The sequence below is a fragment of the Buteo buteo genome, chromosome 33 (genome assembly GCF_964188355.1).
Source record: "Buteo buteo chromosome 33, bButBut1.hap1.1, whole genome shotgun sequence".
NCBI classification, from domain to species: domain Eukaryota; kingdom Metazoa; phylum Chordata; class Aves; order Accipitriformes; family Accipitridae; genus Buteo; species Buteo buteo.
The window spans coordinates 1609779-1637314 of record NC_134203.1 but is presented as its reverse complement, the minus strand read 5'-3'; the positions used below and the strand labels follow the sequence as shown (position 1 = coordinate 1637314).

The following is a 27536-nucleotide window of genomic DNA, read 5'->3' as shown; positions in this document are numbered from 1 at the left end:
GGCTTACCTGAGCATATGACACCCGCATCTTCACTGTGGTTGCAGTTATGGGCTCCCCAGGGCCTGAAGCTGCATTCAGTGATGGCACCTTCCATCCCAGTGCAGTTCACCTCATCCAGCCAGATGGGACTGTGTCCTTTCCCAAACAGAGCCCTGCCAGGGGCTGACATGGCCAGCCCGCAGCCCAGCTGCCGGCACACCACCTCAGCATCGTTCAGGTCCCAGTTGTCATCGCACACTGTCCCCCACTGCTGGTTGTGGTGGACCTCAACTCGCCCTGAGCAGCGGCTGGAGCCATTCACCAGCCGGACCTGAGTCGGTTCTGAAAAGAGACGAGTGCCAAAAACATCTGGATGTCCCAGGAGGTGACAGGGCTGGAGCTGACCGGTCCTTCAATCATCCCAGAACCTCACAGATGGAGGGTGAGGAGGTTGCCCACCCAAAATGAGAAGAGCAGGCTCCCCTCAGGTGCTCACCACCTCTACAAACTCATCACCCTCCCTGGCAGGTGACATTTGGATGGATGTCCCCTCTGAAGCTCCCTTTTCCCTTCCCCAGCACACACCCAACCATCAGGGGATTCTTCCCGCTTCCGTTGGCAGGGCTGCAATAGGGACATCTACATCCAGGACCACTTCAAAGGTCTTCTGCTCTTTTCTCCACCCCTCCCTCAAAAACAAAACAAAAAACAAAAACAACAAACCAAAAAAACCTGTGATAGCCTGGGTGCCAGCCCTGATGGGGCAGCAGTGAAGAGATACCTGTGCATTCAACGCCAGCATCCTCTCTGTGGTTGCAGTTATGGCTTCCCCAGGACCTGGCCCAGCACAGAGAAAGGGCAGCCTCCGTCCCAGCACAGGTTACTTCGTCCAGCCAGATGGGCCCCGACCCTTGCCCGAAGGCAGCCCCGGACAGGGCTGACAGTTCTTGGCCACAGCCCACCTCCCTGCACACCACTTTGGCATCCTCCAGGCTCCAGCTGTCGTCACACACGGTACCCCATTCACCATTGTGGAAGACTTCAACTCTGCCAGAGCAGAAACTTGAGCCATTCACCAGCCTGGTACGGGTCGAACCTGGAACGGGTGCCCCTGCAAACACACCCGGGGAGCAAACAGTCAGAGACTTTGCTGGGCATGCCATCGCCAGCAATGCTTAGGAGCAGGGTCTCCTGCCCAGCAAACCCAGATGGCATCCGACAGGCTATGCCCATGAAGGGGTTCCTCCCCATGAAGCCAAGAGGTAGTTGGGCTGAGAAATGGCCAGGGATCTGCAGCCTCAATGCCAGAAGATGTGGAGAGCTTTGGAAGGCGAGACCAGCATTTGGAAATTGCCTGGAGCAATGGTGTGAAGAGGCTAATTCTTCACAAAATTAGGTAGGGAGGGAGTAATTCTGCCTACCTGTAGGGGCCAGATCCAGCTCAAAATTAAGGGTCCTACCTGCCAGTGGCCATAATTACGTGTCTATCTGTGAGCTGGGTGCCTACACTCACTGTACAATCAGAGGACACCCAGTCAACAACAAGGGGCAACCAGCCAACAAGAAGGGACGACCAGTCAACGAGAACTGGCCACCAGTCAACAGCAAGGGCAACCACTCAACAGCAAGGGGTAACCACTCAACAAAGAGTGGCTATCAGTCAAAAAGAAGGGGCAACCAATCAATAGCAAGAGGCACAACAGCTGTCCTGCCTGCTGTTTAACCCTTTGGTTGTCCACAGCAGCTGATGCAAGCCATGGTGGGTACGTGCTCCTCACCTGAGCACACAACGCTGGCGTCTTCCCCGTGCCCGCAGTTGTGGGCTCCCCAGGGCCGTGCCTGGCACTCGGAAAGGGCAGCCTCCGTCCCAGTGCACCGTACGTTGTCCAGCCAGATGGGGTCTGCTCCTCGCCCGTAGCGAGCCCCGCCAACGGCCGACAGCGCCAGCCCGCAGCCCAGCTGCTGGCAGACCACGTGGGCGCCATTGAGGTCCCAGTGGTCATCGCACACCGTCCCCCAGGTACCATTGTAAAACACCTCCAGCCGGCCCGTGCAGGAGTCAGGGCCATTCACCAGCCTTACGTTGGCAGGACCTGATGCTGGTGACAATGGAGAGCAAAGGGAAGGAGATGTTAATGGGAAATCATGCAAGAGGCTAGAGAGCAGCTGGGAAAGCATATTGACACTTGTTGGCCTAAAGGAATGGGGGAGAACCAGCAAGAGACAGAGAAAGAGATGAACAATTATAATTTTATTATAATTATTTTCAGGGGGACACATGGCAGCTGGCCCTTGAGGAACCTCCAGGCTTTTCCAGCTGAGAATAGTGTCCCTCAAAACCATGAATGCCAAAATACATTAAGACATTTTGCTAATTGCTTTTTAAGTGCTTGACTCTGCACAAGTTGCAGGATGAACTCCCTAAGCACAACACCAGCACGGGTAACTGAGTCGTAGGCTTTTTGTGGGAGTGATTTTGAGCAAGACTGTGCAGCCGGAGCACAAGGTGCCAGGGAGTCTGACTCACAGCTCTAACCTGGTTTTGCTGGATGAACAGCCTTGACCCCAGGGTAGGGAATGGAGCTGAGCAAAGGGCTCCCTTACTTTCTGCAAGCACGCATCCTGCTTCTTCAGAACACCCTGACCCAAGCACATCAACACTGTGATATGGCCTTCCCCATCACAGGGCACATAAATCCCATTCCTCCTCATTTTTTGGCCATTCAAGCTCCACAGCCCATCGTCAGTGCTACTGAAATGGCAGCAACACACTCAGGGCACTTGGTTTCTACACCTTTCCCACTTTTCACTGCTTATTCCTAATGTGCTGTGCAACTCTGCCACCACAAAAATTTCTCCTCTCTTCATGGCATGTACCTTCTAGAAGATACTGGCACTTTTGAGGGAGCCTCAAGTCTTTTGCAGCCATCAGTTGGAGGAGAGCTGCCCATTGCAGCTGGGCTTGGCAGGTCTGTGTCTACCCTACTTGCAGAAGCACCCGTTGCTTTACACGCGCACCTTATGAAGCCATGAAACCATGGGTGTTGCTCTAAGCATGCAATTTAAGAAACCATGAAACCATGGGTGCTGGTCTACACATGCACCTTAACCATGAAACCACAGGTGTTGCTCTAAGCGTGCACCTTACAAATTTGCAGCAACCACAATCAAACCGCCCAGAAACGAAGAGGAGCAGCAGCACTCTGACATGCCACATCCCAAAATGCAGCGTTCAACCAGCACCAGGGAGGAGGGGATGCAGGGGGAAACGCGAGAGCACTCACCGCACAGCCCTGCTAGGATGAGGAGGATCTCTGCAGCCCCAAGACCAGCATGGATGGATAGTCTGTCGCCCATAGGGTGCCCAGCAGACAGCAAAGGACTTTTGGAGAAGCTGCTCCCAGCCTGGCAGGGGTGCAGGAAGAGGTAGGCTTGGCAGGGGCTGAGATCAGGTCCACCTTCACCAGCTAGAGAAGAAATATGCTGAAGACGTGATGAAGGCAGCTGGGAGAGGACACTTTCCACACTCCATCCCCCGGCTCCTCAGTGGCTCTTGCATCACGTGGAGTCCAGTGGATGAAGGGGAACTGAATCTTCTACTTTCAGCTTGATCCTTGGTGACCAGCAAGCATCCTCTGGCCGCCGCTGCTGTGGGTGACATTGCATAGGTCCACTGTGCAAGAGGACATCAGAAGGAGGACGGGGAGGGCTGGGGGAGTTGCAGGGCTTGGTTGTAGTGTCTTAGCTTCGCCCCAGCAAGTGTGTCTGCTCATACACAATGCAGACTCCATAGCCAACAGACAAGAAAATGGATGAACATTAAATAGCCCATCACCTTGATGGGGAGCAGACTCTGGTATGGCCCCACCAAAGGGGCTGAGACCAGCGGATCAGGTGTGGGCACCAGCATGGCAACCCTTCAGGAGCATCTCAGAAGCTTGGGACGGGCAGCAAGTGCTCTTGGCAGGGAAGGAGAGCAGCCTCTTCCACTTTCAGCTACTATCTCATTCAGATCTGAAGCAGGAATTTGGCCCAAACCTGCTGAGGCCATCTGCAAGAGGTCCTTTTCTCCATCCCCACTGGCAAATGTGGGTGGTGAGGCTGCAGACATGCCCGTGGGACCACAACTGGCAGCAGGTCAGCCAAGGATCTCCCAGTTATTAATTGCCGAGCAGAGGACACCAGACACCATGTCCTCCTGCCTAGCTCTTATTCTCCTTTCTTGCTTGGCTTAAGCTGCTGTCTTTGTCATGACTGTTCCCTCCCCTTCAGCTCACCCAGGTCTGGGATGGGGTCTCCGTGGTTGACCTGAGGACTTCAGCCATCTCATTGGTCAAAAACAGCTGTGGCAGGCATTGATTTGGCATTGCTTTTAGGATTCAACCTCAGGAACAAACCTTGAGTTCACCACAACAAAGTTCTGACTAAGCTACTAATTCAGTTTTGGGCTTTGTTGAAGGTGAGCTGGAGCCCACAGCCAGCCAATGGAGATTGGTGTGGCTGCTTGGTATCAGCCACCCCCAGAAATGCTTGCCTCAGGGCAAATGTCTGGAGACACCTTCGTACAGAGGGTGGAAGGCAAAGCAAGCTCCTTTTGCCAATTATTTTTTTCCTCCAGTTGTTTAAATAAAATAAAATAAGGTTGAATAAGTTAGAAATGGCCACCAAGGTATGAAGAAATGAAGCCGTAACTTGCTGTACCCACTTTGCTTGGGTTTCAAACCACTTCCTGCACTGCCCCTCCGCACGGGGTGCTGATTTTAGGTGAGCATCCTCTTGCAAATGTTGCACCGAGAGCAGTAGCCACTGTTGGAGGCAGGGAATGCCTCGTGGGGAAGGCAAAGGGCTTGTCGGATGCTTCTGTTGCTCAGAGAAGCCTCCTGCTCCAGGGAAGGTGGCACAGGGAGTCATTGAAGAGCAAGGGTAAGAGCAAGCATTTCAGATGGCCCACTGAATCAGCTGGTGCAGCCGATGCCACGTGTACATGGGCAGGGAGACTTGTGTTGGAGCATCTCCAGCATCACCTCCAGCATCACAGGTGGGGCGGGTGTTTTGCATCCTACATGAGGTCCCCAAGGGTGCAGATGAAGATGGCTGGAGGACAGGAACACCTGGCATGCTCCACGCGTGCAGGGAAGGTGGGCAGAAGCATGTTCTGATCCCGAGGTCTGGCCAGGTGAAGGACCTTGCTGTCTACCTGGTTTCCTCCTCTGCTGGGATGACATCCTGGCTGCTGGGAAGAAGCAGGAGGAGATCCAGGCTGCTGGGGTAGCGAGGGGCTTTTCAGGGATCTGCAGAGCACAGCTGGGAACACACAGGCTATAGGGCAGTGCTGGGGAGCTTTTCAGGAATCTATAGGGCATAGCGGGGGATACTTGCCGCTACCAAAGCCGGGGGGGCATAAAGATGGACAATATAAAGATGGACAATATAAGGGCAGATGATAGAAGGACTATATAAAGATGGATAATATAAGGACAAAGAAGGTGCACGTGGCCATGCAGCAACAGGAGACATGAGGCAAGAAGGGGGAGCACAGGAGGAGTTGTGGGGCAGGGAGAGGTGCAGGAGCAACAGAGGAGATGTGGGGCAGGGAGGGGGTGCAGGAGCAAAGGGGGAGATGTGGGGCAGCCCCCCTGTACTGGTGGCCCAGGCCAGCACCCACAGGAGGGTCCCCTGTCCCATGCCAAGCTCCAGCCCCCCAGGGGAATATGTGGCACCCCAGGCACAGGGACACGTGGGCCACCAGGTCCCCAGAGACATGCCACCCCCCCTCAAGCAGCCCTCACCCCCGTCACCCACCTGCACCCGGAGGGGTCACGACACGTTGGTGGCTCCAGGGTGGCAACATCCTTGGTCCCAGTCCTGGGGCCTGTGAGCAAGTGGGAGCAACAACAGGGGGGGAAAAGGGGAGGATGGGGGGGGGAGTAAGCAGGGGGCAACAAGGGGGGGGGGTAAAACGGGGAAGCAATAAGGGGACCCTCACCCCCTTTCTTATGGCGACCCTGCCCAAGTCACAAGCCTCTCCCAAGGGATGGGGGGGGGGCAGTCCTCAGGTTGGGGGGGGATCGCAGGGACCCCCCCAGCCATCCTCACCAGGGTGGCAGCTGTCCCCCTCCAGGGGCTCCTTGTTGGGGGGGCTCCTGTCCTGCGCCCATCTGTGTCCTTGGTGTCGTGGCCCAGGGAGGGGGTGGCCTGCAGGAGAGGGGACAAGGGAGATGGAGTGACAGGGGTCCTGGGATCCTGCCTGTTCCCCTCCCCACCCCATATCCCAGTGGCACCGGGTCCTCCGGGAGGTCCTGGAGGTGTCCTGGGGGACACCCCAACACCCCCCCAATCACTCCCAGCCCCCCAATTCCCCACAACCCCCCTCATAGTGCACCAGTTGCTCCAACCACCTCTGAGGCCCCCAAATTCATCCAACCCCTTTCTCCCAGCTCCCCCCAACCCTCCCCAAGCCCCCCAACACCCCCAGCTCCCTCAACCCCTCTGACACCCCCAATCCCTCCGAGGCCCCCAAATCCCCATCAGCCCCCCAACCTCCTGCCCCCCAGTTCCCACAACCCCTCCGATCCCCCCAAATCCCCATCAGCCCCACAACCTCCTGCTCCCCAGTTCCCCCAACCCCTCCGAGCCCCCCAAATCCCCATCAGCCCCCCCAACCTCCTACCCCCAGTCCCCCAGCCCCTCTGAGCCCCCCAAATCCCCATGACCCCCCCAACCTCCTTCCCCTCAGTTCCCCCAACCCCTCCGAGCCCCCCAAATCCCCATCAGCCCCCCAACCTCCTGCTCCTCAGTTCCCACAACCCTTACGAGCCCCCCAACCCCTCCAGAGCCCCCCAAATCCCTATCACCCCCCCAAACTCCTGTCCCCCCCAGTTCCCCAACCCCTCCGATCCCCCCAAATCCCCATCGCCTCCCCAACCTCCTGCCCCCTCCCCCCGACCCCACGCCCCCCCCCCAGCCCCCCGAGGCCCCCAATCCCTCCATCTCCCCCCCCCGCGGACTCCCCCCCAAATCCCCTGAGTCCCCCGGGGGGTTGACGGGGACACCGACACGCGGCCCGCCGGGCACCCGACCCCGTTATCGCGGCGACCCGCCGGGTACCCGGCCCCGTTATGGCGGGGACGGGGGGGTCGCCCCTCACCTCCTCCCTCCGTCCCCGCTCCAAGATGGCGGCGCCGCGGACTCCATTTCCCAGGAGCTCCCCGCGCGGGCCCGGCGCGGCCACCGGGTGCGCGCGGCGCGGCGCGCCGGGGGGGCGTGGCTCGGCGCGCGGCGCGGCCCAGTCGGGTGCGCGGCGGCGGCGGCGGGGGCGGGCGGGCTTGCGGCGGCGGGCGGCCGGAGCGGGCCCTGCCCTGCCTTGCCCTGCCCTGCCCCGCCGCGGCGGCGCCTTCCCCCGCCCCTTCCCGGCAGGTGAGCGGGCAGCGGCGGGCGGCGGCGACGGCGGCGGGGCCGGGGCGGCGGCGGCGGCGGCGCCTGCGCGGGGCTGGGCGGCGAGGGCGGGGCCTGGAGGCGGGGCGGGGGCGGGGCGTGAGGGTAGGGCAGAGGCCGGCGGGGGCGGGGCCTGGAAGGGATCAGGGCTCGGGGGGGCGTGGTCTGGAGGGGCGGCGGGGGCGGGGCCTGAACGCCTTTCAGGTACGGTGGGGGCGTGGCCTGGTAGGGGAAAGCTGGCCGGCGGGGGCGTGGCCCGGCGGGGATCACGGCCCGGCGGGGGCGGGGCGTGAAGGAGTAAAGTGGCTGGTGGGGGCGGGCCTTCCTCGAGGTGGCCCCGCCCTTCGCAGGCCAGGCCACGCCCCCGCAGTGCTGCCAACGCGCCGGGGCTGACTCCTCCCTAGCCGGTGAGGCCACGCCTCCTCGCGGAGGCCACGCCCCCTCACCCCTACTCTCAGCAGCTCCACGTGTTCGGGCCGGGTCCCTCTGATGGGGGGGGGGGTGGTTGTCGCCCCCTGCCCACCTTCCCCTTATTACCCCCCCAGGGCTGTCAGCATGGCAGGAGCGACACCACCAGCGGGGCCAACCGGGTCCCGGACCGGTGGTCCGGGCACGGCCGACCAGCCCTACGCCTGCCGGGAATGCGGAAAGGCCTTCAGGTGGTCATCCCGCCTGGCCCACCACCAACGCAGCCACACGGGCGAACGGCCCTACAAGTGCCCCGAGTGCCCCAAGGCCTTCAAGGGCTCCTCCGCCCTCCTCTACCACCAGCGGGGCCACACGGGCGAGCGACCCTACGCCTGCCCCCAGTGCGGCAAGGCCTTCAAGCGTTCCTCCCTCCTCCAGACCCACCAGCGGGTTCACACGGGGCTGCGGGCTTTCGAGTGCGCCCAGTGCGGTCTCACCTTCAAGTGGGCGTCCCACTACCAGTACCACCTCCGACAACACACCGGCGAGCGGCCCTATCGCTGCCCCGCTTGCCCCAAGGCCTTCAAGAACTCTTCCAGCCTCCGCCGTCACCGTCACACCCACACCGGCGAGCGGCCCCACGCTTGCCCCGTCTGCGGCAAAGCCTTCGCCCAAGCCACCAACCTCCGGCAACACCAGCGGGTCCACACCGGCGAGCGGCCCTACGCCTGCTCCCAGTGTGGTAAGACCTTCACCCACTCTTCCAACCTCCTCCTCCACCGCCGCACCCACACCGGCACCCGGCCCCACGAGTGCCCGACCTGCGCCAAGGCCTTCGTCTCCGACGCCTGCTTGCAGAAACACCTCCAGAGCCACGCCGGCCACGCTGCCATGCCGCCGCTCCTCCCGGCTCCCGCCGCAACGCCAGAGACGCTCTGGAGGTGCTCCGCCTGCCCGCTGAGCTTCACCAGCGAGGAGGAGCTGCTGGGTCACCAAGGCAGCCACTCGGTGACAGCGGTGACCCCCCCGGCTGCATCCCACCGCTGCCCCACCTGTGGCAAGACCTTCAAGAACAGCTCGGGGTTGGCCCGGCACCGGCACGGCCACGCTGCCGAGCGGCCCTTCAAGTGCGCCGTCTGCCCCAAGACCTTCACCCAACTGGCCGGGCTGCTGGGCCACCAACGCAGCCACCCCGCTGCTGTCCCACCTCGTCCCCCCCCCGAGGATCCTCACCCCCCGGCGGTGCCCCAGCCTGCCCCGGAGCGCCCTTACCAATGCACTGAGTGCGGCAAAGCCTTCAAAGGCTCCTCGGGGCTGCGTTACCACATGCGGGACCACACGGGTGAGCGACCCTACGCCTGCCGCGAGTGCGGCAAGGCCTTCAAGCGTTCTTCCCTCCTCCAGATTCACCAGCGGGTTCACACGGGGCTGCGGGCTTTCGAGTGCGCCCAGTGCGGTCTCACCTTCAAGTGGGCGTCCCACTACCAGTACCACCTCCGACAACACACCGGCGAGCGGCCCTACCGCTGCCCCGACTGCCCCAAAGCCTTCAAGAACACCTCCTGCCTCCGCCGCCATCGCCAGCTCCACACCGGCGAGCGGCCCCACGCCTGCCCCGTCTGCGGCAAAGCCTTCGCCCAAACCTCCAACCTCCGGCAACACCAGCGGGTCCACACCGGCGAGCGGCCCTACGCCTGCCCCCAGTGCGGCAAGACCTTCACCCACTCCTCCAACCTCCAGCTCCACCGCCGTACCCACTCCGCCGCCCGCCCCTACCGCTGCCCGCTCTGTCCCAAGGCCTTCGTCATGGCTTCCTACCTCCAGCGTCACCTCCGCACCCACGCTCCCGGCCCCCGCGGGACACCCCGCCGCCCCCCTCCGCCCCCTTCCGAAGCCCAGACCTTCCTGCTGGTGCAGACCCCGCAGGGCCTGCAGCTCATCCCCAGCCCCCCGGCCCCCCCGCGGAAACTCCTCCTGCTACCCACCCCCCCGGCCGAGCCCCCTGCTTTCACCCTCCTGCCCGCCGAGGGTCCCCCGTCCCGAGTGGGGAAGGGTCCCCGGGCATCGGGATCCCCCAGTGCTGGGCAGAGCATCCTGTTGGTACCCGGTGCGGGGCAAGCGCTGCCCAGCGTCCAGCTCCAGGCGGTGGCGGGGACCCCGGCAGGGGCCAGCGTCATCGTCCTGAGAGGTGGCGTTGGTGGTGTCCTCCCGCCGCGGGGACCGCAGGCCCCCGAGGTCGCTGGCGTCCAGCTGCAGGCGGCCGAGGTGACCAACGTCCAGCTCCAAGCCCTGCCGCAACCTTTGGAGGTCACCAATATCCAGCTCCAAGCCGCTGAGGTGACAAATGTCCAGCTCCAAGCCACGGAGGTGACAAGTGTCCAGCTCCAAGCCCTGCCGCAGCCCTTGGATGTCGCCAACATCCAGCTCCAAGCTGCCGAGATGACGAATGTCCAGCTCCAAGCCCTGCCGCAGCCCTCCAAGGTGACCAACATCCAGCTCCAAGCCAGTGAGGTGACCAACGTCCAGCTCCAAGCCCTGCCGCAGCCCTTGGACGTCGCCAACATCCAGCTCCAAGCTGCCGAGGTGACCAACGTCCAGCTCCAAGCCCTGCCGCAGCCCTTGGATGTCACCAACATCCAGCTCCAAGCCGGTGAGGTGACAAATGTCCAGCTGCAAGCCCTGCCACAGCCCTCCAAGGTGGCCAACATCCAGCTCCAAGCTCTGCCACAACCCTCGGACGTCACCAACATCCAACTGCAGGCCGCAGAGGTGACAAATGTCCAGCTGCAAGCCCTGCCACAACCCTTGGATGTCACCAACATCCAGCTCCGAGCCCTGCCACAACCTTCTGAGGTCACCAACATCCAGCTGCAGGCCACCGAGGTGACAAATGTCCAGCTCCAAGCCCTGCCACAATCTTCCAAGGTGACCAACATCCAGCTGCAAGCCCTGCCACAACCCTTGGATGTCACCAACATCCAGCTGCAGGCCACCGAGGTGACAAATGTCCAGCTCCAAGCCCTGCCACAGCCCTCTGAGATCACCAACATCCAGCTCCAAGCCCTGCCGCAGCCCTCAGAGCTGCCCGGCATCCATCTCCAGGCCACGGAGGTGCCCAGCGTCCATCTCCAGGCCACGGAGGTACCCAACGTCCAGCTGCAGACCACCAAGGTACCCGACATCCATCTCCAAGCCACAGAGGTGTCCAATGTCCCTCTCCAAGCCGCTGAGGTCCCCAGTGTCCCTCTCCAAACCACAGAGGTCCCCAGTGTCCATCTCGAGGCCACAGAGGTGCCTGACATCCATCTCCCGGCTACGGAGTTGCCCAGCATCCATCTCCAAGCCACAGAGGTGCCCGACATCCAGCTACAGGCCATGGAGGTGGCCAACATCCAGCTGCAGACCGCAGAGGTTCCCAATGTCCATCTCGACACCAGTGAGGTGCCCGATGTCCATCTCGAAACCACTGAGGTGCCCGACGTCCATCTTGAAGCCACAGAGGTGACCGGTGTCCATCTCCAGACCACGAAGGTGACCAGTGTCCACCTGCAGGCCACTGAGGTGACCAACGTCCATCACCAAACCGTGGAGATGCCCAGTGTCCATCTCCAGGCCGCAGAGGTGCCCAGCGCCCATGTCCAGGATGCAGAGGTAACCACTGTCCAGCTGCAAGCCACTGAGGTGCCCAGCATCCATCCCCAAACCACAGAGGTGACAAATGTCCATCTCCAGGCCACAGAGGTGCCCAATGTGTGTCACCAAGCCACTGAGGTGCCCAGTGTCCATCTCCAAGTCACAGAGGTGCCCAGCGTCCATCTCCAGACCACGGAGATGACCAATGTCCATCTCCAAGACACCGAGGTGTCCAGTGTCCATCACCAAATGATGGAGGTGCCCAACATCCATCTCAAGATCACGGAGGTGCCCAACATCCAACTGAAGACGATGGAGGTGACAAATGTCCATCTCCAGGCCACTGAGGTGCCCAGCGCCTGTCACCAAATGTTGGAGGTGCCCAGCGTCCAACTCAAGACCACAGAGGGGCCTAACATGCATCTCAAGACCACGGAGGAGGTGCCCAACATCCAGCTCAAGACCGTGGAGGTACCCAACGTCCAACTCAAGACCTTGGAGGTGCCCAACGTCCAACTCAAGACCGTGGAGGTGCCCAATGTCCAACTCAAGACCTTGGAGGTGCCCAACGTCCAACTCAAGACCGTGGAGGTGCCCAATGTCCAACTCAAGACCTTGGAGGTACCCAACGTCCAACTCAAGACCGTGGAGGTGCCCAGCGTCCAACTCAAGACCGTGGAGGTGCCCAGCGTCCAACTCAAGACCTTGGAGATGCCCAACGTCCAACTCAAGCCCACAGAGGTGACCAATGTCCATCTCCAGGCCGCCGAGGTGCCCAACGTCCAGCTGCAGCCCCCCGAGGTGCTCGTGGCGGGGGGGGGCCCGTCCCCCTCCCCGTCCCCGCAGCTGGCGGTGGTGGGGGCAGCCGGGGGGCTGCCCCCCGTACTGCTGCTACGGGGGAATGGGGGGGGACCTGCTCGCCTCTGCCTGCAGGCGCTGGCCCAGCTGCCCCCCCCCGGACCCTCCCGAATCCTCCTGGTCCGGGGTGACCCAGTGCCAACGAGCAGCGGTGGGGGGCAGCCCCCCACCCCAGCCCGGGGTGTGCCCGGGGGTGGCAGTAGTGGGGGGGGAACAGGGACGGGACCCCCTGCCCCGGAGCTGCCCAATGTCCCTCTGGTTCACACCTTCTGAGGGGGGGGGGAACCCCTGGGACCCCCCAAGACCCCCCCCTGCAGAGCCAGAGCTGGGGGGGGGCGCTCAGCCCCGGGGTCTCACTGATGCACATCTTCTGGGGGGAGGGGGCCGGACCCCCGGGACCCCCAGGATGCCACAGGACCCCCCCAGGGCCCCCCCAAAGGCACCCAGGACCCCCCACCCAGGATGCCCCGTGGCCCCCCCAGCCACCCCTGTGGAGCCGGTGCTGGGGGGGGCGGTCGTAGCCTTGGAGTCCCGGGGGAGGGGGGGTCGCCCCCCCCCCCCCCGGATGCCTGGGCCCGCCGTGGGCGTGGTCAATAAACGGTGCCCCGCCCCGCGCCGTGCGGCTCTTCCTTACCGGGCGGGGGGGGCGGGGCCGTCGCCGTGGGAAGGTGTCATGGAGGGGGCGGGGCCAGGGGCGGGGCCTGCGCGATGCAGCGTGGCCTGGGCGGGTCCATGGGCGGAGTGGGGGGGGGGGGGGGGGGCGCGGGAGGGACCATGGGGGAGCAGTGCGGCGGGGGGAGGTGGGGGGGTTACTGGGGAACTGGGGGGGTTTTACTGGGAACATTGGACAGGTGGGGTTGGGGGGGGGGAGGGAGGCACTGGGAGGCGGGGGGGGGGGGCTCTGAGGGACATTTGGGGGCAATGGGGGGGGACAGGGGTCTGGGGGGGACAGGGGTACCCCAAATCCTGCCCCCCCCCAGGCTAGTGGGCCTGTGGCATCCCCCCCCAGTACAGCCCAGCTGACCCCCAGTATGGCTCTGCTGGCCCCCACTATCACCCCAGTATCCCCCCACCAATGTGGCCCCACTGACCCCCCAGTATGGCCCCAGTAACCCCCCCCCCCCCAGTATGGCCCCAGTATCCCTCCCAGTATGGCCCCACTGACTCCCAGTATGTGTTTGCGTGTGCCCATGTGTGCCTGTGTGCCTGCGCACGTGCGTGTGCACATGTGCACGTGTGTGCACATGTGTGCATTTGTACGTGTGCGTGCACCTGTGTGCGCTTGCATGTGTGCATGTGTGTACACGTGTGTGTGTGCACATGTGTGTGTGCATGTGTCTGCGTGTGTGGGTGCACGTGTGTGCATGTGTATACGTGTGAGACAAGGGGAGTCAAAAGAATCTCAGTAGACATAATAAATGTGCACATGTTTGCACATGTGTGTGCATCTGCACACGTGTGCATGTGCAAGCGTATGTGCATGTGTCTGCACATGTGTGCATGTGTGTGCATTTGTGCATCTGAGTGCATGTGTGCATGTGTGTGCATTTGTACACGTGCATGAGCAAGTATGTGCTTGCATGTGTTCCAGTGTGTGCACTTGTGTGCATGTTATGTGTGTGCGTGTGCATATGTGTGCATGTGCGGGTGTATGTGGGCACATGTGTGCATTTGTACATGTGTGTGCATGCGTGCACATTTGTGCATCTCAGTGTGCATGTGTGTGTGCATGCGTATGTATGTTTGCATGTGTGCATATGTGCATGTGCACATGTGTGTGAGCGTGCATGTCTGTGCAGGAGTGTGGATGTCTGTGCATATGTGCATGAATACATGTGTGCGTGTGGAAGTGAGTGGGCACATGTGTGCGCTCATCTCTGCACACGCATGTCGGGGCAGCGGGAGGCCACTTGCACACATGTGTCGGGGTGGCAGGAGGCCCCGTGCACACATGTGTCAGGATGGCAGGAGACCGCGTGCACACACGTGGCGGGAAGCCCCATGCACACGCATGTCGAGGTGGTCGGAGGCCCCGTGCACACACGTGTCAGGGTGGCGGGAGGCCGCTTGCACACGCGTGTCGGGGCGGCGAGAGGCCGCGTGCAGACGTGTGGGCGCTGCACGTGTGTCCCCTGGGCGCCGCGTGGCTCTGGCGTTAACCCCCACCTGCCCTGACCCAAGCCCCACCGGCTTGGGGGGGGGACACGCACACAAAACAAGGGGCACACCCTGCCCACCCCCTCCCTCTGCCCCCCAGCGCGGGGGGTCCCAGGGTCCCCCCTCTCTGCCCCCAGCCCAGCCCCCCCTGTCCCCTGGACGGACGGACGGACGGACTGAGTCATCCTTGGCCCAGCAGCCCCATCTCGTCCTCCCCGCCCGCCGGCCGGCCCCATCGCCGCCACCACCGCCCGCCATGGCCCTCGCCCTCCTGCTCCTGGGTGAGCCCAGCGGCACCGCTGGCGCTGCGCGGGCGCTGCGCTGCACTGGCACTGCGCTGGCACTGGCACGGGCGCTGCACGGGGTTGGCGTGCGTATGGCGCGGGTATGGTGTGGGTGCTGGGTGGTGGTGGTGGAGGGGGTTGAATACAGCACTGGGCGCTGCACGAGCGCTGGGGTTGCACTGGAACGGGCACTGGCGCTGCACTGGCACGGCACTGCACCAGCACGGCACTGCACCGGGTTGGCGTGCGTATGGCGTGGGTGCTGGGTGGAAAGTTGAGTGCAGCGCTGGGCGCCACGCGAGCACAGGGGCTGCACTGGCACGGGCACTGCAGTGGCACTGCAGTGGCACTGGCACTGCACTGGTACGGGCACCGCACGAGGATTGGCGTGCGTATGGCACGGGTATGGTTGTGGGTGCTGGGAGAGGGGTTGAATACGGCACCGGGCACTGCCCAGGCACTGCGCTGGCACTACACTGCATGGGCACTGCAGTGGCACTGGCACTGCATGGGCACTGCATGGGCTCAGCTTGTGCATGGCACGGCTACAGCTTGAGCGTGGTGTGGGGGCTGGGAGGGGAGGTTGGATGTGTCGCTGGGCACTGCACTGGCACTGCACTGGCACTGGCACTGCACTGGCACTGGCACTGCACAGGGTTGGGTGCGCATATGGCACAGCTATGGCATGCGTATGGTGGGGGGGCTGGGAGGGGAGGCTGAATACAGCGTTGGGCACTGCACTGGCACTGCACTGCATGGGCACAGTGCTGGACGTGGCACTAGCACTGCACGGGCACTGCATGGGGGGGGGTCTGGGCACTGCCCTGGGCACTGCAGAGGACTGGGTGCTGCACTGGGCACTGGAAGGGAAGGGCACTGCTGGGGGAGGGCACTGGGCAGGGCACTGCAAAGGGGCTGAGCATGGCACTGGGCACTGCAGGGGGTACTGGGCACTGCATGGGACACTGCACCCAGCTGGGGCTGTGGGACACTGCGGGAGGAGGGGGGCAGATGCTGGGCACTGGGCACCATGGGTGGTGCTGAGCACTGGGCAGGGCACAGGGCACTGGGAACTGGGCATGGGGAAGGGCACTGGGAATTGCACTGGGCGCTGTGGACCATGCTGGGCACTGGGAACTAGGCATTGGGCACTGGGAACTGGGCACTGCATGTGGGGCACTGAAGGCTGGGCTGGCAACTGGGCACTGGGCTGTGCAGGATACTGGGAAAACTGTGAGGCACTGGGCAGGGCACTGGATGTTCTGGGCTGTCCTGGGCACTGGTCAATGGGAGGGGAACTGGGTAGGGTGGGCTGTCACAGGCAGTGGGCATGGGAGGAACTGGGGACTGGGAAGGGCACAGGACAGTGGGCAAGGGGCACTGGGCAGCGGTCTCTGGTCAGAAGGCTGGGCACTGGGAAGGGCACTGGGCACTGGTACTGGTATCTGGATACTGAGCACTGTGCACTGCGCGTGGGGAAGGGCACTGGTTGCTGGACATGGGGCACTGGGAAGGGCACTGGGCACAGGAAACTGGGAAAGACACTAGGCATTGGTTGATGATGGTCAGGGGGTACTGGGAAGGGCACTGGTCACTGGCCATGGGGCACCAGGCACTGAGAAAGCCACTGGTCACTGGTCACAGGGAATTGGGCAGGGCACTGGTCATCGGGAACTGGGCATTGGGTATGGGGCACTAGGCACTGGGCACTGCAGGAGGGCACTTGGCTTGGGGTACTGGGCACTGGGCAGCGCACTGGGAAGGGCACTGCATACTGGACACGGGGTACTGGGCACTTGGAAGGGCACCGGTAACTAGTCACAGGGCACCAGTTGCTGGTCACGGGGCACTGGTCACAGGGCACTGGGAAGGGCACTGGTTCCCGCTGCTGAGTGCCCCAGGGACCCCCGGCCCTCGGGGATCCTGGGACAGGGTTGGGGTGCCTGGACGCCTGGGTGCCCCCACTCATCCTCTCTCCTCGGTCTCCAGTGGGGCTGCTGGGACCCCACAGCACAGGTACTGGGGTGGGGGGGAAGGGAGGTGGGGCAGCAGGAGGGGTGGGAAGGGGGGGCTGGCCCAGTGCCTCCCAGTGAGGGGGAGCTCCCAGGGGGTCCCAGTGACTGCAAAGGATCCCAGTGGGTCCCTTGTGGGTAGGGGCCCTGGGGCATGCAGGGGTCCCAGCAGGTCCCATCGCGTACAGGGGTCGCAGTGGATTCCAGTGGGTCCTGACAGCTCCCGGCAGGCCCCGGCATGTGCAAAGGAGCCCAGTAGGTCCCAGGTTGTTCAAAGGATCCCAGTGAGTCCCAGTGAGGGGGAGCTCCCAGGGATCCCAGTGAATGCAAAGGATCCCAGTGGGTCCCAGTATGTGCAGGGCTCCCAGTACATCCCAATAGGTCCCAGTGCGCGCAGGGCTCCCAGTATGTCCCGATAGGTCCCAGTGCATGCAGGGCTCCCAGCAGATCCCAATACCTCCCAGTGTGTGCAGGGCTCCCAGTACATCCCAATAGGTCCCAGTGTGTGTAGGGCTCCCAGAGTATCCTGGAAGGTCCCAGTGTGTGCAGGTCTCCCAGTACATCCCGATAGGTCCCAGTGTGTGCAGGTCTCCCAGTACATCCTGATAGGTCCCAGTGTGTGCAGGGCTCCCAGTACATCCCCATAGGTCCCAGTGTGTGCAGGGCTCCCAGTGTATCCCAGAAGGTCCCAGTGTGTGCAGAGCTCCCGGTAATTCCCAATAGGTCCCAGTGTGCGCAGTGCTCCCAGTACATCCCGATAGGTCCCAGTGTGTGCAGGGCTCCCAGTACGTCCCAGTAGGTCCCAGTGCGTGCAGGGCTCGGTCCCAGTGTGTGTGGGACTCCCAGTACATCTGGATAGGTCCCAGTGCATGCAGGGCTCCCAGTACATCCCAATAGGTCCCAGTGTGTGCAGGGCTCCCAGTACCTCCCGATAGGTCCCAGTGTGTGCAGGACTCCCAGTACGTCCCCTTAGGTCCCAGTGCATGCAGGGCTCCCAGGGGTTCCCGGTGGGTCCCGGCGGGTGCTGGCGGGTGCCGTTGGCTCCGGTCCCTGAGCGTGGTCTGTCCCCAGGTCCTTTCCCAGTTCGTCTGGCCGGGGGCCCTGGGCGCTGCGCCGGGCGGGTGGAGGTGCAGCACGACGGGCAGTGGGGCACCGTCTGCGACGACGACTGGGGGCTGCCGGACGCGGCGGTGGTCTGCAGGCAGCTGGGCTGCGGGGACGCCTTGGCCGCCCCGCCGGGAGCCTGGTTTGGAGAGGGCTTGGGTCCCATCTGGCTCAACGGGTTGCGGTGCCGGGGCACGGAGGAACGCCTGGTCCTGTGCCGGCACCGGGGTTGGCGTCCCCACGTCTGCGCCCACGAAGAGGATGCCAGCGCCGTCTGCTCAGGTGGGCTGCGGCGGGCAGGCGGGTGGGTGGGTGGGTGAGCTGGGGACCTCTCCGCCTGACCGCCGCTCCCCACAGCTCACCGTTTCCAGCCCCTCGGCACCAGCGAGCACCCCTGGACCCCCACACCGCCGCCCACCGACACCCAGCCACCCGTTACGGCATGCACAGGTGCAGGCTGCACCGGTGCAGTGTGCGCGGGTAAAGCATGCACAGGTACGGTGTGCACAGGTAGAGCATGCACAGCAATAATCTGTGCAGGTTACGGCATGCGCTGGTGCCAGGGGATGCTGTGCACAGGTAGAGCATGCGCAGATGCAGCGTGTGCAAGTACAGCACGCCCAGGCACGGTGTTCACGGGCACAGGCATGCACGGGTACGGTGTGCACAGTCACAGCTGCACAGGGACACTGTGCATGGGCAAGGTGTGCATGGGCAAGGTGTGCATGGGCAAAGCGTGCACGGGTATGGTGTGCACGGTCATGGTGTGCACGGTCATGGTGTGCACAGGCGCAGCACGCACAGGTACGGTGTGCACAGCTACGAGTGCATGGGCAAGGTGTGCACAGGCACGGTGTGCATGGGCACAGCATGCACTGGTACGGTGTGAACAGGTACACTGTGCGCGGGCAAGGTGTGCATGGGCGCAGCAAGCACAGGTACGGTGTGCACAGTCATGGTGTGCACAGGCACAGTGTGAACAGTCATGGTGTGCACAGGCGCAGCATGCACAGATACGGTGTGAACAGCTATGTGTGCGCTGGCAAGGTGTGCACAGGCACGGCATGCACAGGTACAGTGTGCGGTCATGGTGTGCACTGGCACAGCATGCACGGATACACTGTGCACCAGCAAGGTGTGCATGGACACAGCATGCACGGGTACACTGTGCACGGGCACAGCGTGCACAGGTACGGTGTGCACGGGTACAGTGTGCACAGTCATGGTGTGCATGGGCACAGCGTGCACAGGTACAGTGTGCAACAGCAAGGTGTGCGCAGTCATGGTGCGCACAGGCACAGCACGCACAGGTACGGTGTGAACAGCTACGTGTGCACAGGCACGGCATGCACAGCTATGGTGTGCACAGGTACACGGTGTGCGGGCAAGGTGTGCACGGGCACGGCGTGAACAGCTACACTGGGCACGGGCAAGGTGTGCACGGGCACAGCGTGCACAGGTACGCTGTGCATGGGCACAGCACGCACAAGTATGGTGTGCACAGTGACGTGCACAGGCAAGGTGTGCACAGTCGTGGTGTGCACGGGCACGGCGTGCACGGGTATGGTGTGCACAGCTATGGTGTGCACAGGTACCCCCCCTCCCCGCCGTGGGGCCCGCACCGACGCTGACCCCAGCCTCTCTCAGCCACAGGGGGTCCGACCATGCGGCTGGTGGGGGCCACGGGGCGCTGCGCCGGCCGGCTGGAGATCTTCCACGCCGGTCAATGGGGCACTGTCTGCGATGACCTGTGGGGGCTGCAGGACGCAGCGGTGGTCTGCCGGCAACTGGGCTGTGGGGCCGCCCTCGACGCACCCCGGGCAGCTTTTTTTGGCGAGGGCACCGGGCCCATCTGGCTGGATGATGTGCGGTGCCAAGGGAACGAATCGTCCCTGCTGGGGTGCCCGGCTTCTCCCTGGGGTGTCACCAACTGCCAGCACCGGGAGGATGCGGCCGTTGTCTGCGCAGGTACCCGCGATGCTGGGGGCTGGGGGGGCCGTGACTCCGCAGGGGTGATGCAGGGGGCACGTGGTCCCCGTACCCGTGCGGTGGTCCCGGGGCCGTGGGTGAGCACGGGGACACCGCAGCTGAATTGCAAACCCCGTGGGTGCGCAGCCCGCAGGGCGCAGCGCGGCCGTGCTGCAAGCGGCAGCGGTGAGCGTGCAGTGCATGTGCAGTGTGCGTGGGCAGGGCGCAGAGCGTGTGCGCGGTGCGCAGGGACACCGAGCCTGTGGAGCGTACGCCTGTGCAGTGCTTGCATGTGTGCAGTGCATGCGTGGGCAGGGTGCAGTGCATGCGTGCAGTGTGTGTGTGCAGTGCACAGGGACACAGAGTCTGTGCAGTGCATGTGTGGCCAGGGCGCAGAGCGTGTGTGCAGCGTGTGTGTGCAGTGCATGTGTGCAGTGTGTGCGTGGGCAGGGAGCAGTTTGTCTGTGCAGCGTGTGCCTGCGAAGGGTGCAGTGCGTGTGTGCGCAGGGTGCAGTGCATGTGTGCAGTGCACGTGTGCAGTGCACGGGGACACGGGGGCTGTGCAGTGTGTGTGCGTGCAGGGCGCAGTGCATGCATGCAGCGCGTGTGCACAGGGTGTAGCATGCGTGCAGTGCACGCGTGCGGTGTGTGGGGACACAGGGTCTGTGCAGTGTGTGTGCGTGCAGGGCGCAGTGCACGCGTGCAGTGCGTGTGCACAGGGTGTAGCATGCATGCAGTGCGTGTGTGTGTGGTGCGTGGGGACACAGGGGCTGTGCAGTGTGTGTGCGCGCGCAGGGCGCAGTGCGTATGCCATGCATGTGCGCGCAGGGCGCAGCACGCGTGCAGTGCACGCGCTGCAGGGCTCGCGCTGCTCTCCTCTGCCCGCAGATGAGCTGGCCAACCTGGATGTCCGCCCTGCAGAGCCCACTCCCCGCCAGCCGCAGACGAAACCAGCCCGGGTGCCCCCCTCCGCACGTCCCCGCGTCCCCAGCTCTCCCCGCAGCACCGCAGCCAGCCAGCCCACCGCAAGGACAACCCGCAAGGGTAGGAGGAACGGGAATGGGGGTCCCCGTCCCCCTCTGCAAGGTCCCAGGGAGCCGGCGGGTGGCTGGTCACAATGTGGGACCCCAAGTTTTGCTACCCTAGCCCGGCTGCGGGGCTGGGGGCCAGAGCAGATTTGGACCAATCCTGCCTGCTGGGGTCTCTCTTCATGTTCCAGAGACCCTGTCCCCGAGGGATGTCCCCACCTCTGGCCTTGGGTGCTCCCCCAGAGCTGAGCTGAGTGACCCTCTCATTGCTGCAGGGCAAGGGGACCTGCTGTCACCGACGAGGACCTCTCCGCTGACCAGTAGCACCCAGCACCCTGCAGGACAGGGTCTGGCCAGCACCACCACTGCCACCCAGCACCCCACACGATGGGATGTAATTGGTGCCACCCCCGGGACCCAGCGCCCCACGGGACAGGGTCTGGCCAGCACCACCCCTGCCACCCAGCACCCTACACAAACTGCTGCCACCACCAGCACCCAGCACCCTGCAGGGCAGGGTCTGGCCAGCACCACCCCTGCTACCCAGCACCCCACACGATGGGATGCAACTGGTGCCACCCCTGGCACCCAGCACCCCACAGGACAGGGTCTGGCCAGCACCACCCCTGCCACCCAGCACCCCACACGATGGGATGTAACTGGTGCCACCGCCAGCACCCAGCGCCCTGCAGGACAGGGTCAAATTGGTGCCACCCAAGCCAAAGCAGGGCGAGACCCCATTCGTATCATCAGGATCACCCGACTCAAAGCAGAACAGGATCCGGCCCGCATCATCCAGAGCACCAAGCCCAAGGCAGGAAGAAACGCAGCTGGTGCCACCAGGTCTAAAGTGGGACGAGATCCAGCTGATACCACCAGGTCCAAGGTGGGATGGGATACAGCTGGCACCAACAGGTCCAAGGAAGGACGGTATCCAGTGGGAACCAGCAGGTCCAAGGCAGGGTGGCATCCAGCTGGCACCAACAGATCCAAGGTGGGATGGGATCCAGTGGGAGCCAACAGGTCCAAGTCAGGGTGGCATCAAGCTGGTACCAACAGGCCCAAGGCAGGACGGTATCCAGCTGGCACCAACAGGTCCAAGGCAGGGTGGCATCCCGCTGGCACCAACAGGTCCAAGGCAGGGTGGGATCCAGCTGGCACCAACAGGTCCAAGGCAGGATGGGATCCAGCTGGCACCAACAGGTCCAAGGCAGGATGGGATCCAGCTGGCACCAACAGGTCCAAGGCAGGGTGGCATCCCGCTGGCACCAACAGGTCCAAGGCAGGATGGGATCCAGCTGGCACCAACAGGTCCAAGGCAGGATGGGATCCAGCTGGCACCAACAGGTCCAAGGCAGGGTGGCATCCCGCTGGCACCAACAGGTCCAAGGCAGGGTGGCATCTAGCTGGCACCAACAGGTCCAAGGCAGGATGGGATCCAGCTGGCACCAAAAGGTCCAAGGCAGGGTGGCATCCCGCTGGCACCAACAGGTCCAAGGCAGGGTGGCATCCAGCTGGCACCAACAGGTCCAAGGCAGGATGGGATCCAGCTGGCACCAACAGGTCCAAGGCAGGATGGGATCCAGCTGGCACCAACAGGTCCAAGACAGGGTGGCATCCAGCTGGCACCAACAGGTCCAAGGCAGGATGGGATCCAGCTGGCACCAACAGGTCCAAGGCAGGATGGGATCCAGCTGGCACCAACAGGTCCAAGACAGGGTGGCATCCCGCTGGCACCAACAGGTCCAAGGCAGGGTGGCATCCAGCTGGCACCAACAGGTCCAAGTCAGGACGGGATCCAGTCATTACCATCCACGTCACCCGGCCCAAAGCAGGGCGGGATCCAACCAGTACTGTACAGATCACCCAGCCCAAAGCTGGACAGGTCCTGGCAGGTGCCAACCAGACCACCAGGGAACCACCAGGACGGGGTTTGGCTGGGACCATGCAAGGTACCAAGCCCAAGGCAGGGCGGGATCCAGTTGATGCCACCCAGCCGCAAACAGGGCAAGATATGGCAGTTGCCATCCAGTTCACCCAACGGCCAACAGGACAGGATCCCATTGATGCCACTCAAGCCAAAGTGGGGCAGGATCTGGTTGGTACCACACAAGGCACCAGGCCCAAAGCGAGGCAGGACTTGGCCCCCACCATGGTGGTCCCAGCAGGTGATACCATGTGGAGCAACCAGAACATGGGAGAACCAGGTCCCGAAGGTACCCTGAAGAGCACACGTCCACCAGCAGAACTGGATGCAGATGGTACCAAATGGACAACACGTTCTTCAGTAGATTTTGGTCTAGATGATACCCTGAGTAGCACAAGTCCTGCAGCAGAACCAGGTCCTGAAGGTACCATGAGTAGTACACATCTTTCAGTGAAACGGGACCCAGATGGTACCCCATTGAGCACACATCCTGCAGCCAAACCAGGTCTTGAAAGTACCATGAGTAGTACACGTCCTACAGCAGAACCAGATCTAGAAGGTACCACACGGACCGCACATCCTGCAGCCAAACCAGGTCTTGAAAGTACCATGAGTAGTACACGTCCTACAGCAGAACCAGATCTAGAAGGTACCACACGGACCGCACATCCTGCAGCCAAACCAGGTCTTGAAAGTACCATGAGTAGTACACGTCCTACAGCAGAACCAGATCTAGAAGGTACCACACGGACCGCACATCCTGCAGCCAAACCAGGTCCTGAAGGTACCATGAGTACACATCCTTCAGTGGAATGGGACCTAGATGATACTACATGGAGCACACGTCCTACAGCAGAACGAGGTCCTGAAGGTACCATGAGTAGTGCACGTCCCACAGCGGAACCAGATCTAGAAGGTACCACATGGAGCACACAACCTGCAGCTGAACCAGGTCCTGAAGCTACCATGAGTAGTACACGTCCTTCAGTGGAATGGGACCCAGATTATACTAAATGGAGCACACGTCCTGCAACTGAAAGAGGTCCTGAAGGTACCACATGGAGCAGACGTCCTGCAGCAGAACAAGATCTTGAAGGTACCATGAGTAGTACACGTCCTGCAGCAGAACAAAATCTAGAAGGTACCACATGGAGCACACGTCCTGCAGCAGAACCAGGTCCTGAAGCTACCATGAGTAGTACACGTCCTTCAGTGGAATGGGACCCAGATGGTACCCCATTGAGCACACATCCTGCAGTCAAATCAGGTCCAGAAGGTACCACATGGAGCACACGTCCTGCGGCAGAACAAGGTCTTGAAAGTACCATGAATAGTACACGTCCTGCAGCAGAACCAGGTCCTGAAGGTACCATGAGTAGTACACATCTTTCAGTGAGACGGGACGCAGATGGTACCCCATTGAGCACACATCCTGCAGCCAAACCAAGTCCAGAAGGTACCACATGGAGCACACAACCTGCAGCCAAACCAGGTCCTGAAGGTACCATGAGTAGTACACATCCTACAGCAGAACCAGATCTAGAAGGTACCATGAGGAGCACGCGTCCTGCAGCAGAACGAGGTCCTGAAGGTACCATGAGTAGTACACGTCCCACAGCGGAACCAGATCTAGAAGGTACCACATGGAGCACACAACCTGCAGCCGAACCAGGTCCTGAAGGTACCATGAGTAGTACACGTCCTGCAGCAGAACCAGATCTAGAAGGTATCACATGGAGCGCACATCCTGCAGCTGAACCAGGTTCTGAAGGTACCATGAAGAGCATACATCCTCCAGTGGAACTGATTCCAGACGGTACCACGTGGAGCACACATTCTCCACCACAGCCAGGTCCTGAAGGTTCCATGAGGAGCACACAACCTGCAGCAGAACCAGGTTCTGCAGGTACCATGAGTAGTACACGTCTTGCAGCAGAACCAGGCCCTGAAGGTACCATGATGAGCACACATCCTGCAGCCAAACCAGGTCCAGAAGGTACCATGAGGAGCACACATCCTCCAGTGGAACTGGTTCCAGATGGTACCACATGGAGCACACATTCCCTACCAGAACCAGTTCCTGAAGGTACCATGAGGAGCATACATCCTCCGGTGAAACTGGGTCGAGATGGTACGATGCAGAGCACACATTCTTCAGCAGAAACGGGTCTGGATGATACCATGTGGAGTGCACATCCCACAGCAGAACCTGGTCCCAGTGGTACCACACTGTATGCACGTCCTTCAGCAGAACTGGATGCAGATGGTACCACACGGAGCACAGCTTCTTTAGCAGATTTCGGTCTAGATGATAGCCCGAGGAGCACACATCCTGCAGCAGAACCAGGTCCAGATGGTACCATGATGGGCACACGTCCTGCAGCAGAACTGGGGTCAGATGTTACCACATGGAGCACACATCCTGGAGCCAAACCTGGTCTGGAAGCTACCATGAGGAGCACACGTTCTCCAGCACATCTGGATCCAGATGGTACAAAGCAAGGAATTTCTTGGAAAAAAATTTTCAGGAAAGGGATGAAATGTTGGAGGGCTGGGGTGGGTGGAGGCAGTAGGCAATAGGCATGGATAGACTGAGAGGGGAAGGGGTGATTGAATGGACAGAAAGATGGAGGGAGGGAAGGACAGAAAGTTAGGAGAAAGGGTAGGTGGATTGATGGATGGATGGGAAGGAAGGATTTGTAGGAGAATGGATGCACGGATGCAAGGAAAGAGGAATGGGTGGGTAGATGGATGGATGGACAGGTGGGTGGGTGGGTGGATGGATGGATGGACAGGTGGGTGGGTGGGTGGGTGGATGGATGGATGGATGGACAGGGGTTGGGTGGGTGGATGGATGGATGGATGGATGGGGTGTTCTTCATCCAGCACGCAGGGCAGGGGACCTGGAGGCAGTGGGACAGGGGCCTCACAGACCTCTGTGTCCCTTCCCTCCCCAGGTGCAGACCTGGACCCAGGCTCTGCTGGGGTCTCTGCTCCCCCCACAGAGCACCCATTACCCCCTCCATCGCAGAACCCCACCCTGACGCCAGGAACCCTTCCTGTCCTTGCAGTCCAACTGGATCCAGGCTCCAGCACCCCCTCCCAGGGCCCCCCAGAGGTCCCCAGCACCCAGAGCCCCGCAGTGCCCACCCAGTCCCCCAAGGAGATCCCCAGCACCCAGAGCCCCCCAGCACCTACGCAGCACCCCAAGGAGACCCCCAGTGCACAGAGCCCCTCAACACTCGCTCAGCACCCCATGGAACCCACAAGCACCCATAGCCTCTCAACACACCCCCTGCACCCCATGGAGACCCCCAGCCCCCAGATACCCCCAGCACTCCCTCAGCACCCCACAGAGACCCTCAGCACCCCAGTCCCCCCAGAACTCCCCCAGGACCGCATGGAGATCCTCAGCCCACAGACCCCCCCAGCACTCTCCCAGCACCCTATGGACACTGTTAGCACCCAGCCCCCCCCAGCACCCCTGCAGCACCCCACAGAGACCCTCAGCACCCAGGCAACCCCCAAACCCCAGGAACACCCCATATTGCTCCTCAGCACCCAGACCCCCCTAGCACCCCCTCAGTACCCCACAGAGACCCTTGTAACCCAGACCCCCCCAGCTCAGCCTCAGCACCCCATGGAGCCCCTTGGAACCCAGACACCCCCAGCACCCCTTCAGACTCTCCCAGAGCCCCTCAGCACCCAGACAATCCCAGAACCCCCCCAGCACCCCACAGAGACCCTCAGCACCCAGACACCCCCAGCACACCCTCAGCCGCCCCTGGAGCCCCTCGGCACCCAGACCCCCCCAGCACTCCCACAGCACCCCACTGAGCCCCTCGGCACCCAGACCCCCCCAGCACTCCCCCAGCACCCCACTGAGCCCCTTGGCACCCAGACACCCCCAGCACTCTCACAGCACCACATGGAGCCCCTTGGCACCCAGACCCCCCCAGCACTCCCCCAGCACCCCACTGAGCCCCTTGGCACCCAGACCCCCCCAGCACTCCCACAGCACTCCATGGAGCCCCTCAGCACCCAGACCCGCCCAGCACCCCCCCAGCACCCCACTGAGCCTCTCAGCCCCCAGACCCCCCCAGCACCCCCTCAGCACCCCCTGGAGCCCCTCGGCACCCATCCTGCTCACACCCCGACAGACCCTATGCTCCCTGGAGCCCCGTGCACAGGTAAGCCTGGGGGGGGGGGGGAGCACAGTGGCAGGGGGGAAGTCCCTCCAGCAGACCCACAATTGCTGAGGTGACACCCCTGGGAACCCAGGGCTCTGGGGCAACATGGGGGTGGGTGCTGGTGGTGGGGGAGATGCAGGGCTCCTTCTGCACCCCAAATTCTGGGGTTTTTTTGGGGGGGGACATTTGGGGGGAGGGCATCTCTCCTGGCTGTGCTTTAGGGGGTCTTAATGTCTCACCCCACAGGTCCAGCTCCACCAGCAGTGCCGCTGCCAGCCCACCCCAGAGCTGGGGGGCAGTGGGGAGGGGTGTCTGGCAGCTGCCCCCCCTGCCCAGCCCCCCAGCTGCAGGCCCTTCTGCAGGAGGTGCGGGGGCTGCGGGGGGACCTGCGGGCACTGGCCTTGACCCTTCAGCACCTCCTGGGGGGCTTTTCGCAGACCCCCCCTGCCACCGGCTCTCAGCCGTGATGGGGTTGTGACCCCTCCAATTAGGTGACTGGGGGGGGGGGGCTGCAGTGACCCCCAGATGAAATAAAGTGGGGCTTCACCCCCCC

General features: G+C 62.6%; 3 protein-coding genes across 3 annotated transcripts in view; 2 read left to right on the top strand and 1 right to left on the bottom strand.

The window, feature by feature from the left end:
• The window catches only part of LOC142026390 (scavenger receptor cysteine-rich domain-containing protein DMBT1-like), a 50046-nt gene extending 42781 nt beyond the window's left edge, over positions 1 to 7265 (bottom strand). The window contains 7 exon segments of the mRNA XM_075019349.1: positions 8 to 390; positions 638 to 1091; positions 1759 to 2079; positions 3265 to 5210; positions 5783 to 5852; positions 6077 to 6175; positions 7128 to 7265. Of these exon segments, the coding sequence (XP_074875450.1) occupies positions 8 to 390; positions 638 to 1091; positions 1759 to 2079; positions 3265 to 3337 (1231 nt within the window). The 5' untranslated portion in view covers positions 3338 to 5210; positions 5783 to 5852; positions 6077 to 6175; positions 7128 to 7265.
• On the top strand, positions 7130 to 12947 carry LOC142026398 (uncharacterized). The gene is made up of 2 exons (XM_075019366.1): positions 7130 to 7396; positions 7960 to 12947. Exon 2 carries the CDS (start codon positions 7970 to 7972, stop codon positions 12584 to 12586), a length of 4617 nt encoding a protein of 1538 aa, XP_074875467.1. The 5' UTR covers positions 7130 to 7396; positions 7960 to 7969; the 3' UTR covers positions 12587 to 12947.
• Positions 12948 to 13962: 1015 nt separating this feature from the next.
• On the top strand, positions 13963 to 27536 carry LOC142026397 (uncharacterized). The gene is made up of 10 exons (XM_075019364.1): positions 13963 to 14751; positions 16744 to 16770; positions 17838 to 18152; positions 18228 to 18365; positions 19518 to 19838; positions 20727 to 20882; positions 21142 to 23577; positions 24295 to 25284; positions 25751 to 26983; positions 27230 to 27536. The coding sequence occupies exons 1-10, from the start codon at positions 13965 to 13967 to the stop codon at positions 27448 to 27450; spliced, it is 6624 nt and encodes a 2207-aa protein (XP_074875465.1). The 5' UTR covers positions 13963 to 13964; the 3' UTR covers positions 27451 to 27536.

Excerpts from the sequence above, each read along its gene's own strand:
- LOC142026398 (XM_075019366.1), top strand. The coding sequence starts at position 7,970 with ATGGCAGGAGCGACACCACCAGCGGGGCCAACCGGGTCCCGGACCGGT.
- LOC142026397 (XM_075019364.1), top strand. The coding sequence starts at position 13,965 with ATGTGGGCACATGTGTGCATTTGTACATGTGTGTGCATGCGTGCACAT. Across the intron at positions 25,285-25,750 it reads AGCACATCTGGATCCAGATG|GTGCAGACCTGGACCCAGGC; the intron begins GTACAAAGCAAG and ends TTCCCTCCCCAG. Across the intron at positions 26,984-27,229 it reads CCCTGGAGCCCCGTGCACAG|GTCCAGCTCCACCAGCAGTG; the intron begins GTAAGCCTGGGG and ends CTCACCCCACAG.